At 40.5% G+C, this 26,012-nt stretch overlaps 1 protein-coding gene across 1 annotated transcript in view; it reads right to left on the bottom strand.

Annotated features, from left to right (window-relative positions):
• The window catches only part of LOC124275067 (solute carrier family 43 member 3-like), a 32,706-nt gene that overhangs the window by 1,665 nt on the left and 5,029 nt on the right, over nt 1-26,012 (bottom strand). Inside the window, 10 exon segments of the mRNA XM_046710540.1 lie at nt 2,653-2,842; nt 3,741-3,779; nt 3,782-3,841; nt 6,277-6,465; nt 7,603-7,849; nt 8,788-8,880; nt 17,692-17,768; nt 18,818-18,864; nt 20,228-20,408; nt 23,884-24,129. Of these exon segments, the coding sequence (XP_046566496.1) occupies nt 2,653-2,842; nt 3,741-3,779; nt 3,782-3,841; nt 6,277-6,465; nt 7,603-7,849; nt 8,788-8,880; nt 17,692-17,768; nt 18,818-18,864; nt 20,228-20,408; nt 23,884-24,124 (1,364 nt within the window). The 5' untranslated portion in view covers nt 24,125-24,129.

The following is a 26,012-nucleotide window of genomic DNA, read 5'->3' as shown; positions in this document are numbered from 1 at the left end:
TAACATCGTACTGGTGTCCTCCCATTTGTGAGAACTCCCAGTTGTGAGACACATTAATTAATGGTTCAGTGCACATAGGTGGTGCTTCCCCATCCCTACGATGAAAGTGGGAACAGCCCTGTTGATGAAGAGTACCCGCAGGAGGCATAGTTCATTAATGAGTTAATCAACACAGAAGACATTGTTCGTTGAAGAGCATTTATTGTTTTCAATAGATACTGAAAAAGATTATCGTGAACTGGTGATATATTCTACTTGTTGAAGGCCTGCCATAATGGTGATCGGAAAGAGCAGTCAAAGGTTAATAAATACATTTGGATTAATTATTGTTACAACAGTTATTGCTAGATTTTTCATCTGAGTAAGTAAATTAATTTCTCTTTCAAATGATCACGTAGCTACCTACACAAAGTGTTTATTTTTAAAGCCATTTATCTGAGTAGGTTAATTACTTTATCTTTTAGAGTTTTATTAAGTTACCTCAACAAGATTCAGTTAAATAGCTAATCCATAATTAGCTGGGGTTAATCCATTCTATCAGATAGGGGAGTAAGGTGTGTTTTCTTTGCTAATTACCTACTCCACTGTCTCACAACTGGGAGTTCTCACAAATGGGAGTAGACCGTACTTAAGAATATTTCGCTCACATGACGACGTGCATGCGTGTGTATGTGTGGCTGCTTGTACTAAGCCCAGACTTAACCTGGTTTTATAGTGCTAGCTCACTGAGACACAATACCGCAGTTAAGCATGAATACTCCACAGACACATTATACTGACTCTGAGCCGACCAGTCCTTGTGGTACCCATTAATGACCAACAAATACCTTATTTTAAGGTCTTTTGGTATGGCAGGAGTTAAAAACCTGCGATCTTCCTCTCTCCGGGCGAAAGATCTAACAACTACACCACGGAGGCGGTCGAAAAACTACAAATATTCATCAAAAGAAAATCTGAAACATGTCTATCGAGAATGTAGCTTATTGTTGATCTGGCTAAGGGATGTAACTCTGTAAATCATCTTAGACTCATTGGTAAGTTCAGTGTTGCCTTCAGTGTAAAGTGCTCCACCCACAGAATACCTGATCCAGTCCAGGAAGCGGTCAAGTGGGCATATGCATGACAAGTTAATTGTGTCTTAAGGGGATAGATAACCATCTGCCTCAAATCTATCTTTACCATTTTGGCAGACACCACTGGGTAAATTTGATATCTTAACTACTCAGATTTTCACTACCTCGAAGGCAGATCCATCCCAAGAAGACTTACACGCTTCCCATGAATTAGGCTCCAGCCTATCAGTGTCAAGATTTACATGGCTCCCATGAAGGAGGCTCCATCCTATCAGTGTCAAGATTTACATGGCTCCCATGGCTCCCCATGAAGGAGGCTCCATGAAGGATCCATCCTATCAGTGTCAAGATTTACATGGCTCCCATGAAGGAGGAGGTCTACATCCTATCATCCTATCAGTGTCAAGATTTACATGGCTCCCAAGTGTCAAGATTTACATGGCTCCCATGAAGGAGGCTCCATCCTATCAGTGTCAAGACTTACATGGCTCCCATGAAGGAGGCTCCATCCTATCAGTGTCAAGATTTACATGGCTCCCATGAAGGAGGCTCCATCCTATCAGTGTCAAGATTTACATGGCTCCCATGAAGGAGGCTCCATCCTATCAGTGTCAAGATTTACATGGCTCCCATGAAGGAGGCTCCATCCTATCAGTGTCAAGACTTACATGGCTCCCATGAAGGAGGCTCCATCCTATCAGTGTCAAGATTTACATGGCTCCCATGAAGGAGGCTCCATCCTATCAGTGTCAAGATTTACATGGCTCCCATGAAGGAGGCTCCATCCTATCAGTGTCAAGATTTACATGGCTCCCATGAAGGAGGCTCCATCCTATCAGTGTCAAGATTTACATGGCTCCCATGAAGGAGGCTCCATCCTATCAGTGTCAAGATTTACATGGCTCCCATGAAGGAGGCTCCATCCTATCAGTGTCAAGATTTACATGGCTCCCATGAAGGAGGCTCCATCCTATCAGTGTCAAGACTTACATGAAGGAGGCTCCATCCTATCAGTGTCAAGATTTACATGGCTCCCATGAAGGAGGCTCCATCCGATCAGTGTCAAGACTTACATGGCTCCCATGAAGGAGGCTCCATCCTATCAGTGTCAAGATTTACATGGCTCCCATGAAGGAGGCTCCATCCTATCAGTGTCAAGATTTATATGGCTCCCATGAAGGAGGCTCCATCCTATCAGTGTCAAGACTTACATGGCTCCCATGAAGAAGGCTCCATCCTATCAGTGTCAAGACTTACATGGCTCCCATGAAGGAGGCTCCATCCTATCAGTGTCAAGACTTACATGGCTCCCATGAAGAAGGCTCCATCCTATCAGTGTCAAGACTTACATGGCTCCCATGAAGGAGGCTCCATCCTATCAGTGTCAAGATTTACATGGCACCCATGAAGGAGGCTCCAGCCTATCAGTGTCAAGACTTACATGGCTCCCATGAAGGAGGCTCCATCCTATCAGTGTCAAGACTTACATGGCTCCCATGAAGGAGGCTCCCATGCAGTAGAGGAAAGACTTACACTGCTCCAATGAAGGAGGCTCCCATGCAGTAGAGGAAAGACTTACACTGCTCCAATGAAGGAGGCTCCCATGCAGTAGAGGAAGGAGCGGCAGAGGACGACGGAGATGAAGGTGAGGTACAGCACTTCCTTGGCTGGTATCATGCAGAACACCGTCACCAACAACCCCAACACCGTCCCCGTCATCAGCGGCATCACAGATGGCATCAGGTCACGACGTAGCTTGGATCGGCTGTCTGGAGGAATAATGTTTGACTCTTATTTTAATATTTTCATTTTCATTTAAGCAGGACATACCAAATATAAATTCTACACAGTATAGTGTACTAAATTAGATAGATGGACAAATGTGTACTTCATTAGTTACTGAAATGCTTATAGTATGAAGGATGCTGCCATCATTGTCAACTACAACGTTGTAAAGACATGGAAACAGGTACAAAAATATGATGCTGATTATACTTATTGTATGTAATGATTTTTTTGTGTGACAAGCTAAATGCTGCCCTCAGTAACAGTCCAGCTATATGCTGGAAAGTAATACAGTATGGACCAGACAATCAAGTGATTGATATTGTGAACAACCATCAATATCGGGGTACAATGTCACACTGACCCTGACCCTGACTACCAGATTCTCTTAGTTGTCTCATACTGGCATAGGTAGTTCGAGACCTCTTACAACCAGCAAAGGTTGTTGAATACCTCTTACAACCAGCAAAGGTGGCAACATTTCACCTATGACAAAGTGAGTGAGTGAGTTTTATGCCGCTTTTTAGCAATATTCCAACATTATCATTGCGGGAGACACCAGAAATGGGCTTCACACATTGTGCCTATGTGGGGAATCAAACCCGGGCCTTCGGCGTGACGAGTGAACGCTTTAACCCCTAGGCTACCCCACCACCCCCCTATGACAAAGGAGCCTGTAATTAATACACACTAACGAGTAGTTAGTTAGCAACATCAGGGCATTATAACACTTAATGAAGTCACCACAAGGTTCTGACCATGAGATTCATTTAGTTGTATCTTATAACAAACCCAGGTGAGAACTTGAACCAATAAGCCTCCAGCGCCTCCCACCCCTAGGTGTCAGTGTACAATGGGTATGTGTGCCTCACAGTGACTCACTGTTAAAGATTCCTTTCTGCCAGTCGTAGACAAATCCGTAAACGGAGACGTGACGATTCCGGCCAGCATCATGTACATCGACATGTTTGTGTAGAAACTCACTGAAAGAAAATGTGTAGACATAAAGCATACTCAGTCAGAGCATACAGTTGGACCACTTCATGTTGACACTGACATGTTGGAAGATTACTGGGTGGACAGGCACAGTACCAATCACAGAGCAAGCAGCCTTGGGCCATGTACCCATTGATGGAATGTGGGTGGAGAGAGCACTGGCTAGGAGCTTTGGACAATGTTGAGGATATGAACAAACAAGAAGAATGTCTTAACTTGAGCCATGTTACAGAAAACTGGTAACTAACCTTAGGCCTTCTTTGAGTGGCATTTTAGAAGTTTGAACGTACAACATTGAACAAACCCTATGGATTTACAATTTCTTTCATTTCTAAGGACTCCTATTGATTGTGACATTGATAAAGATGGAGGTGAAGGCAAATGTCTTACTATAAGCATCTTCCAGATCAAGGACATTGATAAGGAAAGGACTGAAAGAGGACAAATGCCTTACTATGGGCATCTTCCAGATCAAGGACATTGATAAGGATAGGACTGATAAAGATAGGACTGAAAGAGGACAAATGCCTTACCATGGGCATCTTCCAGATCAAGGACATTGATAAGGATAGGACTGAAAGAGGACAAATGCCTTACTATGGGCATCTTCCAGATCAAGGACATTGATAAGGATAGGACTGAAAGAGGACAATGCCTTAATGGGCATCTTCCAGATCAAGGACATTGATAAAGATAGGACTGAAAGAGGACGAATGCCTTACCATGGGCATCTTCCAGATCAAGGACATTGATAAGGATAGGACTGAAAGAGGACGAATGCCTTACCATGGGCATCTTCCAGATCAAGGACATTGATAAGGATAGGACTGAAAGAGGACAAATGCCTTACCATGGGCATCTTCCAGATCAAGGACATTGATAAGGATAGGACTGAAAGAGGACGAATGCCTTACCATGGGCATCTTCCAGATCAAGGACATTGATAAGGATAGGACTGAAAGAGGACAAATGCCTTACCATGGGCATCTTCCAGATCAAGGACATTGATAAGGATAGGACTGAAAGAGGCAAATCTTACCAGCATCTTCCAGATCAAGGACATTGATAAGGATAGGACTGAAAGAGGACAAATGCCTTACCATGGGCATCTTCCAGATCAAGGACATTGATAAGGATAGGACTGAGGACAAATGCCTTACTATGGGCATCTTCCAGAGGACATTGATAAGGATAGGACTGAAAGAGGACGAATGCCTTACCATGGGCATCTTCCAGATCAAGGACATTGATAAGGATAGGACTGAAAGAGGACAAATGCCTTAATGCTTCCTTACCATGGGCATCTTCCAGATCAAGGACATTGATAAGGATAGGACTGAAAGAGGACAAATGCCTTACCATGGGCATCTTCCAGATCAAGGACATTGATAAGGATAGGACTGAAAGAGGACAAATGCCTTACCATGGGCATCTTCCAGATCAAGGACATTGATAAGGATAGGACTGAAAGAGGACAAATGCCTTACCATGGGCATCTTCCAGATCAAGGACATTGCTAAGGATAGGACTGAAGAGGACAAAGAGGATCAAGGACATTGCTAAGGATAGGACTGAAAGAGGGACAAATGCCTTACCATGGGCATCTTCCAGATAGAGGACATTGATAAGGATAGGACAGGGACAAATGCCTTACCATGGGGATAGGACTAAGGAAGGAGAGGACAAATGCCTTACCATGGGCATCTTCCAGATCAAGGACATTGATAAGGATAGGACTGAAAGAGGACGAATGCCTTACCATGGGCATCTTCCAGATCAAGGACATTGATAAGGATAGGACTGAAAGAGGACAAATGCCTTACCATGGGCATCTTCCAGATCAAGGACATTGATAAGGATAGGACTGAAAGGAGCCTTACCATGGGCGAATGCCTTACTATGGGCATCTTCTATGGGCAGATCAAGGACATTGATAAGGATAGGACTGAAAGAGGACAAATGCCTTACAATGGGCATCTTCCAGATAGAGGACATTGATAAGGATAGGACTGAAAGAGGACGAATGCCTTACCATGGGCATCTTCCAGATAGAGGACATTGATAAAGATAGGACTGAAAGAGGACGAATGCCTTACCATGGGCATCTTCCAGATCAAGAACATTGATAAGGATAGGACTGAAAGAGGACGAATGCCCTCCCATGGGCATCTTCCAGATCAAGAACATTGCTAAGGATAGGACTGAAAGAGGACGAATGCCCTACCATGGGCATCTTCCAGATCAAAGACATTGCTAAGGATGGCAGACATTGCTAAGGAGAGAGAGGATGTTGATCAGGAAGGGATTGAAAGAAGGCAACTGCTTTAACAGGGGCAGCTTCCAGATAGAGGACATTGATAAGGATAGGACTGAAAGAAGACATCATTGATGATGTGGCTGAGAAATCACAGGTATGTCTTACCTTGGGCCTGGTCCCCGTCGAGGACATCGTTGAGGATGGGGTTGAGAGAGGACAGGAAGTAGTAGAAGCGCAGCTGCAGTATGCTGAGCCAGAGGACGTGGGGGAGGAATGATGAGGACAGGATGCAGCTGAACAGTGACGGCAGCTTCGACGGGGACGACGGTGGTGTCAGCGGGGTCTTGCTCTCCTCTGGAAGTACACAGGCAATAAAGTGATAAGACATCAACTGATTAACAGAGACGTCCCTGAGATCATGTTGCATTTCATGGTATTATCATTTGTGAAAGTACGGGTCCAAAATGGATATCTATAATCTCAGCAGTCCTAATACATGAGTGCCTAAGCACAATACAGTCGTGCCCCGTTTATCCGGACACTTGTGTTTTTCTTGAAATTGTCTGGATAAACAAATTTCCGGATATCTGAACCACAGACCATATGTAAAAAGACATACAAAGAAACGAACATAATAGACCTCAGACGTAACCTTTATTGATAAGACATCAACAAATAATAATGTATACATAAAATCACATCTTGTCAAATAAAGTAGTCAAGTCAATAACACGTGCGAACATGCCTGTACTTTGCATCTGTCTGTCAAATGCTAGCAACCAATCACGAAAGAGTTCTGATGTCATCCTCTCGTTCGCATTGTTGCTTCCGTATTAAAGTCACCACCAAAACAACGGGAACATTTAGCCTTGCCAATCACAACTCAAAATTAACTCAGCGTCACCTTGCTAATTACAGGTAGTTAATCCTCTCACGCTTCAAAGACCGCCGACTTTTTTTGTTAGGGCATGCAAGGCCACTCTGTAAAATGCGTGTGTAAACATACTGACAAGTGCTCAGCCATCCGGATATACAAGAAAAAAAGCATAAATTTAGCGTTTTGTATGTGAAAATTACCGTCCGGTTACGGAAACTGGATTTCCGGATAAGTGAGTAATTTTACAACTTTGTGAATTCGTTTTGAGGATTTTTTTTTTCGTTCAGAAGGCGAGTTTTCCGGATATCTGAGGTTCGGATAAAGGGGGGCACGACTGTATACATTAAGATCTCTTGAGTTGTATACTCCTCAGTGAAACAAGAATAAAAAATCAAGTGCTTCAAGCACAATGGGTTAACTTGTCTATAAACAGACATTCATCATCATCAGCAGCAGCAGCAGCACACCACCACCACACTATTAGTATTATTTATTATTGCATAAGGAATTCTTAGCATTTTGTCTTAAATGGATGTTGCACATTTACTGTTTCCTCTCCTGGAACTCTCTACTTAAGACAAAAATGGTTTTAAAAACTGAGGCAGAAATCATACCTTTCACTGGCTGTTTCTTCCCGTCAACTATCACAACGCCTGCTTCCTCCGCCTTATCCAGCAACACCACTGAAGGCGCATCCCCGTCCTCCACCTTATAGGTCACCTGCTCTTGTGGGGGTTCATCCTCGGGCTTGCTGATGAATCCTTTGGGCAGGAAGAAGAAGGTGCTGACTATCACCATGCTGTGAAGACCTGTCACAACCAGGTACGAGTTTCGTAGGGAGAAGCCCTTCTCAAAGGCAATCTGTAACAATATACAACAGAGGATCTGTTACATGACAGAGGAAGCAATTACGCTTCAAAATAACTTGTAACATTATGAGTGGTATATACAGTGATACGGGAGTTGTAAATCAGGGCATGGTATGATGAGCCTCGTATCGTGATACATAGAGAATACTACACTCGGTCTCATTACATACGAATTATACGAAACGAGTGTCCTTCCTATGTTATCTGACCGGCGAAAGCGAGGTCAGATTATAGGAAGATCCGCAGTTCGTCATATAATTCGTATGTAATGAGACCGAAGAGTGTGGTATTTTATTTATTACCCACGTCTTACATGCATTTAATTGACCAAATAAGCGTATTTTTGTTATTTGTTTGTTTCAAACTGAAACCGGTTTCATAAAGAGGTTGCGGAAGAGTTTGTACTGTAGTACAATATTTGCATGACGATCACGCTGTAATGGCGTCACTGCCTTGGTAACCGACGTCAGGATGCATGTCAGTTGTCATCGCCTCATTACAGCCTCCTACAGTAAACTACTCCGTAGCTTCCGTTTCTTGGTTTGCAGTTGCTTCATTCGGCTAACATCACTGGTGGAAACATTGCGTTTATGTTTTTCGACGGATATAATGTCTAAGTTCGACTCACAATTAAACAGCGACACGGCAACGTTAAGCAATGTTTATATTCCCACAATGCATCTAAGTTGTAGAATGAATGAATTCACGTGTTTGTTATGAATGAAAAAGTAGTTCCGTCACAACGTGACCTAACTGAGAGGTCATCGGTTATCCAATCAAATCGTTAGAACCTCAGGTCAAGTCGTTACGACACAGGTCAACGCGATACGACACACGTGTGACGTACGAGATTAGTATGCAACTCCCATACGTTGACCACGTGGGTAATAAAATACTGTACTAGCATATCATTACCAACAGGTGTCTTACCTTGATGACCAGTTGTACTGCTGCCGATATGTCGAATGCCCCACACAGCAAACCAATAATGGTGGAACTGCCTCTTGAGAACAGATTAGCAATCTGAAAGGGCATAAATACAGTAACATTACCCACAGACTCACAAAAATCAGGGGGCGGTGGGGTAGCCTAGTGGTTAAAGCGTTTGATCGTCACGCCGAAGACCCGGGTTCGATTCCCACATGGGTACAATGTGTCAAGCCCCTTTCTGGTGTCCCCCGCCGTGATATTGCTGGAATATTGCTAAAAGCAGGGTAAAACCATACTCACTCACAAAGATCAAGGATCAAGATAAAATATTCTCACTGAATATAATGAATTTACTTCACTGGCTATTGAACTGGAACAAAACAAACCTCTGATGTTTATTGCATTGGCAACTGTTGGTGTTCACACACAAGTGTCACGTGTGTCTTACAGGGGAAATAACTCTTGCAAGTTTATTGTCCTTGATAACCCAACTGCCTATGATCCCACACACGCGACATCTCATGCGTCAGGGGCCCCATGAGTTTATTGTCCATGATATTCCTAAAGTTCCCTGTAACTGATCTATTGCTTTGTTTATGAAGCATCTTGTCTCTGAGACCTTATTTTAATGCAGACATTTGAAGCCATTCCATCAACAGACTGACTCATCTGAAATCTCAACTGGGAGCAAACAACTCATCATTTCTTGTATACAGCCATCCCTCGCCGTAGCGCGGGTCTTGGGGTCCATGGATGACCCCCCGCGTTATTAGACACCCGTGTTATAAGTAACGATTACATAACGCGGAACAAAGGCCAAGTAAAATCGTATTTTCCATGGACATAACAAAACTGCTATTTCGTGTATTGTGCCCAGTCAAAACTATATATCGTATTGTTTGAGGTGAAAACAACAACAATATAAACAAACAAACAAATAAAAAATAGATGTATGTACATGAAACTTGCAATCAAACACCACAAGACATGATAATTCAATTGTTGTTCCTGTCATGCTACCTGTTATTCAACTAAGCCGGAAATAGCAATCAGCTGGGCACACATCGATGTTTTGGTCCAATGTACCGGTGATTCATTTAAAAACAATCCGAAAATATAACATCCAAGAATTTCTATTCCGTTATCAGAATAATTGATATGTCAAGCAGTTATTCTAACAGAGATCTTATATATTGCTATCGTATAAGTATAATGCATGTTTTCTACGAACATATTTAACATAATAATAAGCATTGCTAAGCACTTTGGGTTACCTGGCTGGACATTTTTACGTAGGAGACAGTTTGACAAGTCACCGTTGACTTCCCGCGATACGTGCCACTTTGATTGTAAAAACAAAATGTTGGCAATTAATTGTCAAATATGACTTCAACAAGTCAATAACGCGGGTCTTGGGGTCAATGGATGACAAGGCTGTAATCTGTTCGTGATTGCTGAGAAAAATGTGAAATTGGTGCTATCGTGGTAGGCGCGAAAAACGGACCCTCACGAATGTGGTAAGCGGGTGTTGTATGGAATGAGGTAATGCCATTTCACTCACAGTTTCTCCATTGTTATTGTAAACAGTTTTAATGAATGAAAATGGGATGGAATTTAATCAAATAAAATGTGTTTTCTAACATCATACATTCTCGGATGGCGGTGTATACCCGCGCAATTACGCGGTGTGTTGCATCATAGCAAACGTTGTAAGTACTCGGCTGATAATCGACATGTCTTTATGATAAAGTTATTACGATGTTTCGCTGTTCATCAATTATTATTGAAAAAGACCCTGCATGTTTTAAGCATCTGAAAAAACATGGATATATACAATAAACACTGTTAATTGCAATCCGCACTGAATTTCACTAGTTTACTACGTGATTAACCAGAACTCAACAGCGGATTTGTTGATGTGCTATTTTCGATCACGTGAATATGAATATGTGTGATCACAGGGCAACTTTTTTTTATGGGAGCCACGGATTACCCCGTAGTTTAACCGAATCCGCGGTATCGCGAAGAGCGTTATTGCAAGGGATGACTGTATTTTGCTATTATTAGTCTAAATAGAAAATCTTTTGTAACTTACTCGAATCATCCATAATCCATCACCCACTCCTGCTCAGTAACCAATCCATTTTAGTCGTGTGACATTCAGAGCTCCAGATAAGATTTAGCTCATGTGGGTACTGTACCCACTGTAAGTTTTTGGAGTGGGTATTGTGAATGTTGAGTGGGTATTTCATTTTCCGTTACCCACTGCTTTCAAATACAATGTATGTGCGTATTTCAGTCATTTTACTCACCTAAGTATTATGTCATCGAGTAAGTTTACTAAGCAGGTATGTTCTGCCTTATGTCATACCTAATCAAAACCAACTTAAATATAATGGAAATGATTTCATAAAAAATCACCGATCCTATACTGACAGTACAACACTAGTCCTATACTAACAGTACAACTTGATAGCAATCGATGTCTTTTTCATTACGAAAGCGATTTTTATAAACATATTCTGTACGCATTTGTTTTAAACTTTTTGTGTATCTAACATTTTAAATCGTAATTGGTAGTGCATAACAATTATTTTATGTAATTTTGGAGTAAAATTGATATTTTATACTTATCCTGACTCATGCTCTTTTGTCTTGTCTTCTTCTTGCTAACATAGTGGAACACTTGTATCTCCCTAATTGAAGCTCCCTTCAATTTAAAATCACTAATTAGTATTCACCACGAAGTTACCTCCTTTCCACAAGCTGAACGAGGGCTTCACCTCTACCCATGTGCCTCACTCTCTCCTCATATACTGAGCCCAACATTTGAATTTACAGGGAAATCCAAAGTGTTATTTGGGAGGATGGGAGGGCTGACCTCATGAGTCAGGATAAGTATAAAATATCAATTTTACTCCAAAAATTACATATTTTTCCTTATCCTGACTCATGCTCTTTTTGCTTGTAGCATCCTACGGAACGGAGGTGGGAATATCTAATACTTTGGATTTTTAATAATTAGTGATTTGAACTGTGATGATTGTAATAACCCTATGGGAACTTCATAAAGGCACTGAACTGATGAATTCCTGCTGCTAACTTATCAGCTGCCATATAAAAGGTTATTACCATGTACTTATTATGATAAAGTATATATAACATTAATACAATGCTTAAGACTAATAGACTTAAGCTTGTTAATATGCTAGTATAAACTCCTTAGAGTTTGTTAGCTAAAATACTTTAAGATATAACATAGTACTAAGCTTAAGATATGATTAAACTTAAGCTAATTATATAATAGCAAACTCTTTAGAGTTTGTTAGTTAATATACTTATATGATATAGATATAATGCTGAGCTTAAGATATGAATAAGCTTTAGCTACATATATATAATAGCAAAAACTCTGTAGAGTTTGTTAGCTAATATATTTTTATAATATGAGTATAGTACTGTGCTTAAGCCATAATTAACTTAAGCTACATATATAATAGCCAAACTCTGTAGAGTTTGTTAGCTAATATATTTTTATAATATGAGTATAGTACTGTGCTTAAGCTATAATTAACTTAAGCTACATATATAATAGCCAAACTCTGTAGAGTTTGTTAGCTAATATATATTTATAATATTAGTATAGTACTGAGCTTAAGATATAATTAACTTAAGCTACATATATATAGCAAAACTCTGTAGGGTTTTGTTAGCTAATATATTTTACAATATGAGTATAGTAGTGTGCTTAAGATATAATTAACTTAAGCTACATATATAATAGCAAAACTCCGTGAGAGTTTGTTAGCTAATATATTTTACAATATGAGTATAGTATTGTGCTTAAGATATTATTAACTTAAGCTACATATATAATAGCCAAAAACTCTGTAGAGTTTATTAGCTAATATGTTTATAGTGTAACCATAGTACTAAGCTTAAGATAAGATTAGACTTAAGCTAAATGTATATAGCAAAATAAACTCCTTAGAGTTTATTAACTAATATACTTTTATGTTAAAAAACATAGTACTGAGCTTAAGTTATGATGAAACTTAAGCTATATATATATAATAACAAAACTCCGCCGAAGTTTTGTTAGCTAATACCTTTATAATGTAAACATACTGCTTAAGATATGATGAAAACTTAAGCTAATTGTATAATAGCTTAAAACAACCCTTTAGAGTTTGTTAGCTATGATATAAACCTAGTATTGAGCTTATGAAGGAAAACTTAAGCTACATATATAATAGCAAGAACTCCAGAGTTTGTTAGCTAATACATGTTATAATGTAACCATAAAGCTTAAAATATGATGAAACTTAAGTTTAAATATATAATAGCAAAACCCTCTTTTAGAGTTTTGATAGCTAATATACCTATATGATATAAACATAGTACTGCTTTAAGATATGAATAAGCTTAAGTTACATATATAATAGCTAAAACTCTGTAGAGTTTGTTAGCTAATACATGTTATAATATAACCATATTGCTTAGAAATATGATGATACTTAAGCCAAATAGCAAAAACTCTTTAGAGTTTGTTAGCTAATCTACTTATATGATATAAACATAGTACTAAGCTTAAGATATGAATAAGCTTAAGCTACCTATATAATAGCAAAACTCCTTAGAGTTTGTTAGCCAATATATTTTAATAATATGAGTATAGTACTATGCTTAAGGTATAATTAGCTTAAGTTACCTATATAATAGTAAAAACTCAGAGTTTGTTAGCTTAATTAACTTAAGCTATGTATAAAATAGCCAAAAACTCTGTAGAGTTTGTTAGCTAATGCATTTATCATGTAACCATAGTATTACTCTTAAGATATGAATAACTTAAGGTAAATATATATAATAACAAACTCTGTAGAGTTGTTAACTTATATATTGTATGATGTAATAATCATAGTACTGTGATGATAAAAGGAACTTAAGTAAATTATATATAGCATGAAGCTATTTAGTATTGTTATAAGATAAGTAAAAATCTGTTAGATTGACTTATCTTCTCCGAGGAACTGTCAGCTGTTGTGCGAGGACCATGGGATCGAATTGGTGTATACCTGAGACGCCCTCGTGGTGATATCTCTCAGATAATGGTTTGCAACCACCATATCGGATTTCCAGAAATAAACCTCCATTATTTCAATCACATTTGTGTAGAACAATTGTAGAAGTTAGCTTATAATATCATGAGTATTAAGCTCATGGAGGGTCGGAATAGGTCCATCCGCAAGATATGCACGAGTATGACAGTTCTGATCCAAATGGAGATATAGTACATGAGACTTCACTCTGAAGTTGATGATGATAGAGGAAATAATCTGTTGCATTTTTCCTCCTGTTTGGTTTGGTGGAGATAAATTTACAGTGCTCTTGCTGGCCATCTTGATAGAATCATCGTATCATGGGGTCCAAGTATGTCATCCAGGCGTGTTCATAAACCTCACTTGTGAGGTGTTGGAGCACTATATTCATATCCCCAGGTTTGGGCGTGAAATTTCCGCTTTATTCTCCAAACAGAAGTTTAGTAGGTTTACTAACCATCTAGTTGTGTTAGTCGCTTGATGAAATTCAGCTGTAGTCTGAAACGCTGTGGATTTAGATCCACTTGTATCTTTCGCCTAGGTAATTCGCTAAGTCCTTGACGATGTAGGTGCACAACCAGGTGTGTCTGTCCTCGCTGAACTTTATGTAAAATCGCCTGACTGCCGCATCCCTCGCCTTAACTTGACAGGGGAGGTCTCTAACTTGAAGAAAGGCAGTCTAATCATGAATGTTCAGGTTAACTGGACTGTAATGAGGCTTGCTCGCTCACTGATATATAGTTGTCACTTGTGACGTAAGTCTTGAACTGTGAATAGAGATCGACCTCTGTGTAGGTCGTTGTCCCTCGCGGTCCAATCAGAACAAGGCATTTTGATTCTGTATAATACCCGCCTGTGATGTCACCGTGTAGCGGGAAAACCCACCTTGAATAAATTCTTGTCGCCGCTGATATTAGCATAAACGCCGGTCTTCACCGTAGCTTCCCGGTTATCCGAAAGTGACCACGGTTTCGAGGGTTAATGGTAACCGCTGAAACCTCCTCCGCCAAATATCTCGCTTCTGTAATTTTATGCTGGGTAGGTTATTTTCCTGGTTGTCGGAAAGTAATTTCAGTTTTGAATATAATTCGACTTCCTTATATATAAGGGTATAAACAACTTGCAAGTTGTGAGCTTGTAGACTGTATACATGAATGTATCGCCATAATTGTAGAATTAACGTTGAACTTGTTGTACATATTTCTTCTCAGAAACTTTGACGATTAAGAGTTATACTCGCTGTAACAAGGCTGCTGTTCAATTTCGATATTGAATTGTTCTGCAGATATGTAATGGTCACGCATGTAGATAATCGTGATCGCCGTCCGGGATTGTATATTAGCAATTTATACGGAATAGTTGATTTCGTGAAGATCTATGAAATGTCGCTGACTAATAATACAGCGACGCTTCTGTGTTGTAAATAGCCTGAGCAATTATCTTCTTCGCAGAGGCTTATAGATCGCATCTGGCATACAGTTGATAATCAACTTATGACGCCTTGAACGGACTGACGAAAGTAGCTATATATGACGAAAGTGGCTAGTATATGGAAACCTTTGAGGAGACTTCCTCGGTGAACGCCTGAGACTTCGCAAGTTCTCAAGCATCCCTTCTAGATCTTCTGGGTGAAGTAGACTTGAGTTATTTAGCCTTCGCGACCATCGCGAAGGTGTCGAAGTCAAAGCCCGATTAGTATATATATATATATATATAAATATATATATGAGCTTTGCTTCGCGGAACAGCCTCTGTGTTTAACAGGATGTGGATCGGGCTAAGCGCTTGCCTAAGTAGGGCCGCATGGATCATCTTATCATATTCAGAAGTCGGTTACTAAGTCTGGTGATAAGTGTCTAATTGATCGCTCTAGATCTATTTAGGCCAGCTTAACATACGCCTCGCCATGGATTCAACAGAACCAATATAATGCATTGTAGTTCTTATACTTGATATCGATGATCAACTTGTCTATGGGTTGATCTTCTCGAGACTTGTGAGGGGAACGTTGATAGTTTCGCTAAGCTCTTGTATAGTCCCTCGATGTCCTTCTAGATGATGATGATCTGATTCAGGTGTCTTCGCGATGCCTTCGCTGGCTTCCTCTGCGTCCCCGTCCGGGAACGACGATATGACCTTCGCGAAGGCTTCCGTGATGTCTGATGGTCCGAGTCCACATCTAGGGATGAAACCGCGATAAGGTGATGATCTATCCTGCCTTCGCGAAGTCCTTCGCCAAGGCTGTACATCTAGGTTCTTTCCGCCTTCGCCAAGGCTGTACATCTAGGTCCTTTCCGCCTTCGCTGGAAGGCCTTCGCAAGGCTGTACATCTAGGTCCTTCGCCAAGGTGGTCCGCGGACTTCCTTCGCGAAGGTGACATCGCCCTGGCTGCTACGCTGACGGGGTGCCTCTGGGGTGTTGTTCACGCTGGAGCCTTCGCTGGTTGCTCGACCCTGCTACCGCAGAGATATTGGTCCTCCATGATGTTCATAATTTGTCGCGATCATGTCTTCTGGGATGGTCTGCGACGCAGGTCGCCGGTGCTTTATCTGGCGTGTTAATGGAGGGGTCCACCGGAAAATCGTCCGACATCAGTGTAGAGGCATCAGGCTGCATGGTGATCTCTGCTGATGTCGCTGTAGCTGTCACCGGTCGCTTCTTGTATGCGACGCCGGGATGATGATCAGCTGATCATCGAGAGGTCCAGGTCATCGGCTGGAACAATCTCGCTGAGAAAGTCCTAGTAGACTTCGCTGATTTTCCTCAGAGGTCGACGCTGCCCTGGGTGTGCGACGCCTGGCGCTGAGTGTTGGTAATGATGGGACCCTCAGGACGATCATCGCGATATCTGGCGCTGGTACATCAGGCTGCATGCTGATCTGTGCCGACATCGGTCAATCTTTGATGTACATCCGTATGATGACCGGCTGATCATCATACAGGCCCAAAACTTCGATGGGAACGGTCTCGTTGTTGAGATGTAGTAGAAAACCCTCTAGTCTTCTGCCGCGACGATGGGATGTCTGGGGAAGCAGGATGCTTTTGGAGATGGCGGACTACGCCCCACACCTCTCCACCACTCTAGCGAACACCACACGGGAGGGGAGTCGGCCAACAGCAGTAGACTGGCGAGGGGTCCGTGTATCAGTCATACTAGACTCTGCATACGCGACCTATCTGCTAAAAGCGTGCCAAACGCAGTAAATATTAATAAAAAGGTAGAATTGATAAATTAGTACCGCGAACTGCAATGTGAATATAATAAACATGGCTACCGCACATCATATTAAAGGCGGATCAGCAGCAGCATAAAAACGAATCTGCAATAGTACAGAATTTTCATCAACGTAATCCACTGAAACAAACACGGCCCCGTGAATAAACTGTAGAAAACGACTAAATATCAATATATAATCGCTGAAGGATACTAGCTAAACCTCTATAGATGTCTATACGAGGTAACTAACTAAATATAATTCAAAGGATATAGTGTGTCGGAGACACAGGCGCCTCACGCCCAGCTCACTGGGCTAAGAAGGAGAGAGTGAGGCACATGGGTAGAGGTGGCTCTCGCTCCCCGCTTGTGGAAAGGAGGTAACTCGTGGTGAATACTAATTAGTGATTTTAAATTGAAGGAGCTTCAATTAGGGAGATACAAGTGTTCCACTATGTTCGCAAGAAGAAGAAGACAAGCAAAAAGAGCATGAGTCAGGATAAGGAAAAAAACCCAGATTTTCACAGGAGAGCAGAAAGTGAGACAGTGGAGAGTGGAGAACATGTACAGGGAAATACTTCAAAACCGTACCTGTGTGTTGGTGACCAGAAGGGGTATACCGCCAATACCAACCAGTGTAAGTCCAGGGAATATTAACCAGGGTACATCTGAAACATTGTTTTAAAAACCCACATTATTATAAGTCTGTACTTGTGGGTATTTTTTGCAAGAAAATGTGGTACTACTGAGTTTGGGTTAACACCTCATTAAACAGAATTCCAGATGCGTCTCAGCGTGTCCACTTAATGTGAAAGGAAAGCCTGATCCTGGTCACAGACATTTACCACTTTAGCAAAACAAACCTAAAATCATTATCAAGACAAATTGGGACTGAGATCACAGGTTTCTTGCATACCCTAGGGATATAACTCTACACATAGAAAAAAAATGAGGTACTAAGCAATGTTGATTTGGTTAAAGTAAACAGAATCAAAACTTCTTAAGTGAGTGAGTGAGTTTATCAATAATCAAGCAACAGATATATCTCCACAATACCCTGGATGCATCTACGGCTCGGCCCGATAATTTTATTACCTCCCTTTGCTGGCTCCGCATTCTCAGATAAGCCGCCGTTACAACCAAGCTTGCCAGTGTCAACAAAGATCGCAGTCGCAGCCGCGAAAGTTTGTTCGCAGTGCGACTCAGGTTTGGGGGGAAAACATACAGACAAATGGACAGGTCTGAAACCTTAAATAATATATACAAGAACTCCTTCTACCTCTTTCAGAGTACCTCTGCCAAAATATCATTGTGCTGCCAATTCGAAAAGGTTAGATAATTTAAAAAGCAAAAGTGAGTTGTGACTGGTACGCTCAACTTCCCAGCGTAGACACCTGATTGGATAAAAAGCCAACCATGGGAGGTAATAAAATCATCGGGCCGAGCCGTAGATGAATCCAGGGTATAGTGGAGATTTATCGGAATGCATACCCTGGAGATTATCGAGGATGGATTGATTAATGCAAACAGAATCAAACTTTTTAACAGTCCTTGCACAGATGGCAATGAATGAGACACACAAGTGATCAGGCAAATTGAAGTAAATGTCTTTGTAGGAGTGAAAATGGAACAATCAATTAAGAAAGAACACTTAAAAGGAAGGAAATGATGCTGGTAACATGTATATTTCTCTCTCCAGCATCTGGACATTACATACCTTGAGATACAAAGGCAATCATCAATGTCCCTGCCACAAACGTAATCCTGGAAATACAAAGAGTTTTACTAAGTATGTAATGTAGTATCGCAATGTTACCCATGTATTGTGATAGATATCATATCATGACTTAGTACTGTGATATAAGTCAATATATGACATACTACAGACAAAATACAAGGGATTACCAAGGATGCAATATGAGAGTTGTATCCCCCCCAGCTTAAGGAAACAATCCAACAGTTGAGCTAGTACAGGTTTACACGGCTTTTAGCAATATTCCAGCCATATCAGGACAGGAGACACAAGAAATGGGCTCCACACGTTGTACCCATGTGGGGAATCGAACCCTGGTCTTCGGTGTGACAAGCGAATGCCTTAAACACTTGACTATCCTATAACCACCAACCATCCTACGGTTTATAGAATGAGCAAGACTGCAGGTTATCAAGTAGGGTTGGGTTTCGCCAAAATTTTCGTATTGCGATATATTGTGATATTTGTTGGTGTATTGCAATATGTATTGCAATATATTGTGAAAGTGGGTTAAAGTAATGAAATTACTGTTTCCTTTCTTTTGAAACAATGCCACTGGCCACTGTCAGGACTCAGATGTAATTGTTCAAGAGATCAATTGAAAATGTTTCCAATTTGAAGACTTCGCTCTAAAGTTTGGAACTCGAGAAAAAGCGTCTGCAGCAGCGTCCACCATTTTGGTTTGTTTATCCCTACGAGTGACGGTAACAATCTATTTTTGTATTTATATGGGTTAAAAGTCACGTAAATGCAATTATATGACCACTAAACTTTCTCAAAACTATTAATGTATAATAATATAAAGGAAATACAAATGTTATTAGTTGTTTTGTCTACATCGCGAAAATTACATAACGGCTGAACCGGTTCGCAGAAAAGTGTACCGCAATATATCGTATTGTGAAGTTCGAATTGCAATATACCGGTTAACAGGTATTATCGCCCACCCCTGTTATCAAGCCATGCACACATAACCAGGCAGGTAAACATTGTGATCATCCCACCCTCTTTTCAGCCAGTTCTTATGTCAAACATTGTGCCTATAGGCATACATACATGGAGAGAACTCGAGTGACTCTGTCAAACATTGTGCCTATAGGCATACATACATGGAGAGAACTCGAGTGACTCTGTCAAACATTGTGCCTATAGGCATACATACATGGAGAGAACTCGAGTGACTCTGTCAAACATTGTGCCTATAGGCATACATACATGGAGAGAACTCGAGTGACTCTGTCAAACATTGTGCCTATAGGCATACATACATGGAGAGAACTCGAGTGACTCTGTCAAACATTGTGCCTATAGGCATACATACACGGCGAGAACTCGAGTGACTCTGTCAAACATTGTGCCTATAGGCATACATACATGGAGAGAACTCGAGTGACTCTGGTGCCAAACTTGAAGTTGATGTGCCCCATGGCTGCACATCCTGCACAGAACAAGGTGGAGGCCACAGTGAACACCAGGTTCAACATGGAGTCCTGAGCCTCACATCCTGGTGCAGCAGCGGTAATGGTGCTTTGGTTTTTTTCATCAGGAGGGAGCACTGAAATTACAGAATGTAGAGTGAGTGAGTGAGTCAGGTTTTACAACCACTTTCGGCAGTATTCCAGCAATGTTCCTGTGAGGAACACCAGGAATGGGCTTCAGACATTGTACCCATATGGGGAATCAAACTGGACCTTTGGGGTGACAAGGGAACACTTTAACCACTAGGTTACCTCTTTAAAAGAGATCTTTTAACACAATGTGATACCTTTCTGCCAGATAGCACTTCTTCGGGTGAACTTTCCACCCAACCAAACAGCATCAAGGCTTCTACAGTCTCATTGCGATCGCGTGAAACAGTCAGAAATGTATATCTGATTTCCATGTATCAAAAATGAATATTTTTAGCTGCACCATTATATTGTCGTGGATTCTGCTCAGAGTGATGAGACTGTCTATGGAGGTTTCGTCAGATCTTCACACAGAAAGGTACATTTTTGGAAGCAAACAAGCACCTTCTTGTACTTACATATTATATTTCAAAATTTGAAATATTTTTTAAAGAAAATGACTGAGTAACGATCATGATGGTCCTAAGAGTATACCCACCAAATTCAACTATATTTTGCAGCAGAAGGACTGAGCAATGACCATAAGAAAGTTTTTCAGTAAGTCTGTCAGAGCGGCTATGTTTGAAGACTGATAAGAAAATTAACAGAATTCATTAAGACATGATATATCCCCACATCTGGTGTGAATCAGCAATGGAGTGTGGCTACTTATATCCCGCTTTGGGTTCATTGCCACTGGACTCCTTCGGTTCAGTAAAGAAAGAAATAAACCAGTTACTAATTTTCCAATATCACAAATCATCAAAAAGCAAAAGTTCACCACTGTCCTGATGTGTACAAGTTTCATCTAGAAATGTTTTCTACAATTTTTTTCAGATCTGCTCTGGTGGAGTGAGCAAGTGGGTTTTATGCCACATTTAGCAATATTCTAATAACATCATGACGGGGGACACAAGAAATGGGCTTCACACATTGTACCAACGTGGGGAATCGAACTCGGGTTGTTGGCATGACGATTGAACACTTTAACCACTTGGCTACGCCACCGTCCCCTATGGTCTGTGGGCGGTGGGGTAGCCTAGTGGTAATAGCGTTCGCTCGGCACGCCGAAGACCCGGGTTCAATTCCCCACATGGGTACAATGTGAGAAGCCCATTTCTGGTGTCCCCCGACGTGATATTGCTGGAATATTGCTAAAAGCGGCGTAAAACCATGCTCACTCACTCACTCACTCTGCTCTGGAAATTAGCACCACTCCTATTTTCAGTATAAGTCCAACATGTCCTCATGGAATCAAAACAAACAATGAAATAAAACAAATACACATTCCCCAAACATCCAAAGAACCACTTCCCAACTATACTGATCTGTAATAACAAAACATTGGTTTAGGAGTTTAGGAAATGTAAAATGAACAGCGGACAGACCAGACAATGTGTAGGTTAACAACGGTTGAACGACAACCAGGCCATGACATAAGCTCACTTGACTTTCTGTCATCTGAGGATGAAATGGACAGTTACCGGGTAGCGGACTTCCTTAGTTTTCTCTTTCCTGGTATAAACAAGCAGTTACTGACTTTAATAAGGTGCCTGCCGACAAAATCTGATATAACAAATTTATCAAGGATTTACATAGATCTGTTCAAACTATTTTACATAATCTACTGCTAATGATAAAGTGTTTCTGATTTTCCCAATGCATTATATGGAACAGTTCATCCCCCTCCAAAAATACTAGTATGGTATGTACTTCCACGTTAAATCATTACGTCTTAACTTCCTGACCTTAACCTTCGTCCAATCATTATCATTATCCGAAAGTCTCCGAAAGGAGTGAGTGAGTTTAGTTTTACGCTCCACTCAGCAATATTCCATCTATATGGTGGCGGTCTGTAAATAATTGAGTCTGGACCAGACAATCCAGTGATCAACAACATGAGCGTCAATCTGCACAATTGGGAACTGATGACATGTGTCAAACAAGTCAGCGAGCCTGACCACCCGATCCCGTTAGTCGCCTCTTAGGACAAGCATGGGTTACTGAATATCAATATTCCAACCCGGACCTTCATGGTTTAAAAAAGTCTCAGGATTTTACTGAATGATGCAACAAAGTTTTACACTGCAAACTCAAAATCATCCTGACCTTTCATGGGTAGAGTGTCCGCCTTGAGAGCGGAAGGTCACGGGTTCGATCCCCGGCAGCATCATACCAAAAGACGTTAAAATATGGTACTTGTTGGTCCCTGCCTGACGCTCGGCATTAATGAGTACAAGAAGGACTGGTTGGCTCAGAGTCAGTATAATTTGTCTGAGTGGGGTATTCATACTTAACTGAAATCAACATTTTAAGTTGGGAGGATTTATTGAGATACTGGCAAATACAATAATTCATGCCCCCAAACTGACAATGACATAACAAAATTCAGCAAAAGCTCTGCACTTCAACTCTGCAGAAGTATTAAAATTCACATTTCATTTTAATTTTTTTTCAACAAAATGTGTAGACGCATTATTGAGTAACTCGATTTCTGGTCCAGCGAACAATTATACGTGGCGAACATGAATACTCTTTGTCTGGTTTGTATAGAGTCCGCTGTTGCTTGGCAACAGTACTGCTGCGTGGCGTCAGGCAATGAACACTTAGTCTGACATGCACATTTTGTGACTGACAGCTGTTCCCAGGCGGGGAGGTCATGTTCACCTTTTTTGCAAACACAGGGTGTCATTTAACTGCAGTTGTCCTTCTGCAGCCTTCCTACTATCTTGTGAACAATGGTGACTGGTTATTTTGCAGAATCGACGTTAAATACTTACAAAAATATGATCACTGAACTTGATCTTTGACTCATAATGACCAAAGTCTTTCCAAAGAATAGCCCCATGTTTGAATAGGTATAATTATATTTGAAAGTGCCAAATGGAAACATTTCTAAGTGACATTGACCTTTGACCTTTGAATAGAATAGATGTGTGACAATACAGAAATTTCACTTCACGATACGATACGATACGATACGATACGTTTCGCGATATCTTGGAATGATACGATGCATATCACGATATGCTATCTTTAGTTATTTTCTTTAAAAAGGCGTATTTTGATAACAGTGTAAATTTTGACATAACCGTCAATTTCTAGTGAAAATTCACAATCTTAAGGTCAACTATGCATATCACGATACGAAAAAAAGTATTGATATATTTATTGTCAGAAAAAGTATCACGATTATCGATACTACGATATTCGTCACAGCTCTAGAATAGAAATGTGTGTGAAATCAGTGTTATTAATCTTTGTGCCATAGTCAGAAACTATATTACAATTATGTTGCATAATTCTCTGTGACCTTGACCTGTGTCATAAATGCGAGTTGGTAAAAATAAATGTGTAAAGATGGTTTCAATCCTGCAGACCTGAAATGAAGTATGCATGGAGTACAAGATTATGAAGTCTTACTTATAGATATGGGTGTTGAGTTGTCCAATGGACTGCTTGTGATGTCCAGACGCAGCATGTTGCTTGTTTTGTTATCCGGTTCCGCCATCTTGCTCTCACTACACAGATCCTGGTACAGGAACTTGGCCTTCAGAACAAACACGAGGGAACTCCAGCCATAGATGAGACCTCCAAACAGCATGGTTTCTACAAATGCCCACACGACATACAAATAGCGAAGTCTCTGCTGGCCGGCCGTCATGTCTGCTGAAAGAAAAGGAAACACTATTGTATTACAGTGTTACTGATAAGAGTGCACTGCATTATCCGTGTTTTACTGAGGTCCATTTTTCACAATACGTATCACATCAGTTTGTAATGCTCCATTGATATCAACTGAAGTGGGGTAATGAACAGAGCCAGTTTTGAATAATCTTATCCAAGGTTTGTACCTGTTGAAAACTGGCTGGTTGTATTCATCACTACATTCACCATATTCATCACCACATTCCCCATATTCATCACCACATTCACCATATTCATCACCACATTCACCACATTCACCATATTCATCACTACATTCACCATATTCATCACCACATTCACCATATTCATCACTACATTCACCATATTCATCACCACATTCACCATATTCATCACTACATTCACCATATTCATCACCACATTCCCCATATTCACCACCACATTCACCATATTCATCACCACATTCACCATATTCACCATACAGCTACAGGTTTCCTAAAAGCAAATTTGGAACTCACTCAGGACATGAGCGCCATGAAACAAAAAACCCAAACAACCATACATACTCAGTTAGCAATAGGAACCAGTACACCGTTAGATTGAAATAATACAGTTTTGAAGGTCTGCTCTGGAAAGAAGCAGTTTCAGTATTCATGGTGAAAGTCCAACTTACTGTCAGGCAAAAAACACACAAAAAAAGTATCAAATCATCTACATGCATCACTTCAGTGCTGACGTGTATAGAAAGATCAATACAAAATATATATGAAAAATAAACACATGCTAACAGCTGCTTTTGACAATGGTTGACTCTCTCTACCAAACGAAATGAAACAAAAGATTTGCTGATGTATCACATGGGAATATCATGCATGAATGTACAAGTGAGATTTAAATTGAGCCAACATGATCGATTCCCGCACACCTGTTTCTAGTACTGATCTATCTCATCCTTTCTATGCATGCATTTGTTGATACATTCACATTTCACATGCAACCAGTGTGCGAAATAGTTTCCAAATATTGCTATGCCTGAACATTACTATCCATAATTCATAACATAATTCACTGGCCCGAAATTTGAATGTAGACAAGGGTTACATCATTAAGCTGCTAATATGATGAACATTTCCATCAGGCAATAATCTTGCAGGATTTTAAAGTGTATTAACTTAAAAGGTCGGAGAGAGTGATATATTTACAAAATGACTCCATGAAAATTCACAAGCCAGTCGGGCCAGAGACTGTGGAGATATACTGGCCTGACTGGATTTTTCCTAGCCACGGGCTAGCGGGCCAGTGGCTATTTCACACACTGCATGCAACTGCAGTTTATACGTCAACATATTCCCAATACATTTCTGAATTGATCTATTTTCTATTCATGAAAATACTAAACTGAAATCAATCAAGAGTGAAAAGATTGCTGTAATTTACAAAGCCAGCACCATGCTTGTGTACAGAGTATTTTATGAGATCCAATTTTGAAATTGCAACAAATGTTTTTACTGGGTAATTTCTGTTTATCAAAACTGTCTAAAAATTTCTTAACATGTCAAAATTTTAAATAATTTTAGTAATCACCACACATGCAGAGGCACACATGTATGTCTTCATGCACACCTGCACACACAACAAAACCACAAAGCTGGATCTGTATTCAACACAGAAATATAATGCTGTATCATGTGTATTGCGCCCTGCAACCAAAAACTGTGGGAGAAATGTGTTACTATCTCCTACACAGCTGTTGCCTGTAGACACACATATTGTACACATTATCTCATCTCACTGCTGCTACATAAACGAGGCAATATATGAGGAAAATACTGATAATGAGAGTATGACATCATCAGCATCATTATATGCAACTGACATACATCAAC

The sequence above is a fragment of the Haliotis rubra genome, unplaced genomic scaffold (assembly GCF_003918875.1).
Source record: "Haliotis rubra isolate DU_JTF1 unplaced genomic scaffold, ASM391887v1 Scf198, whole genome shotgun sequence".
Classification (NCBI taxonomy): domain Eukaryota; kingdom Metazoa; phylum Mollusca; class Gastropoda; order Lepetellida; family Haliotidae; genus Haliotis; species Haliotis rubra.
This window is presented reverse-complemented; position numbering and strand designations above follow the sequence as displayed.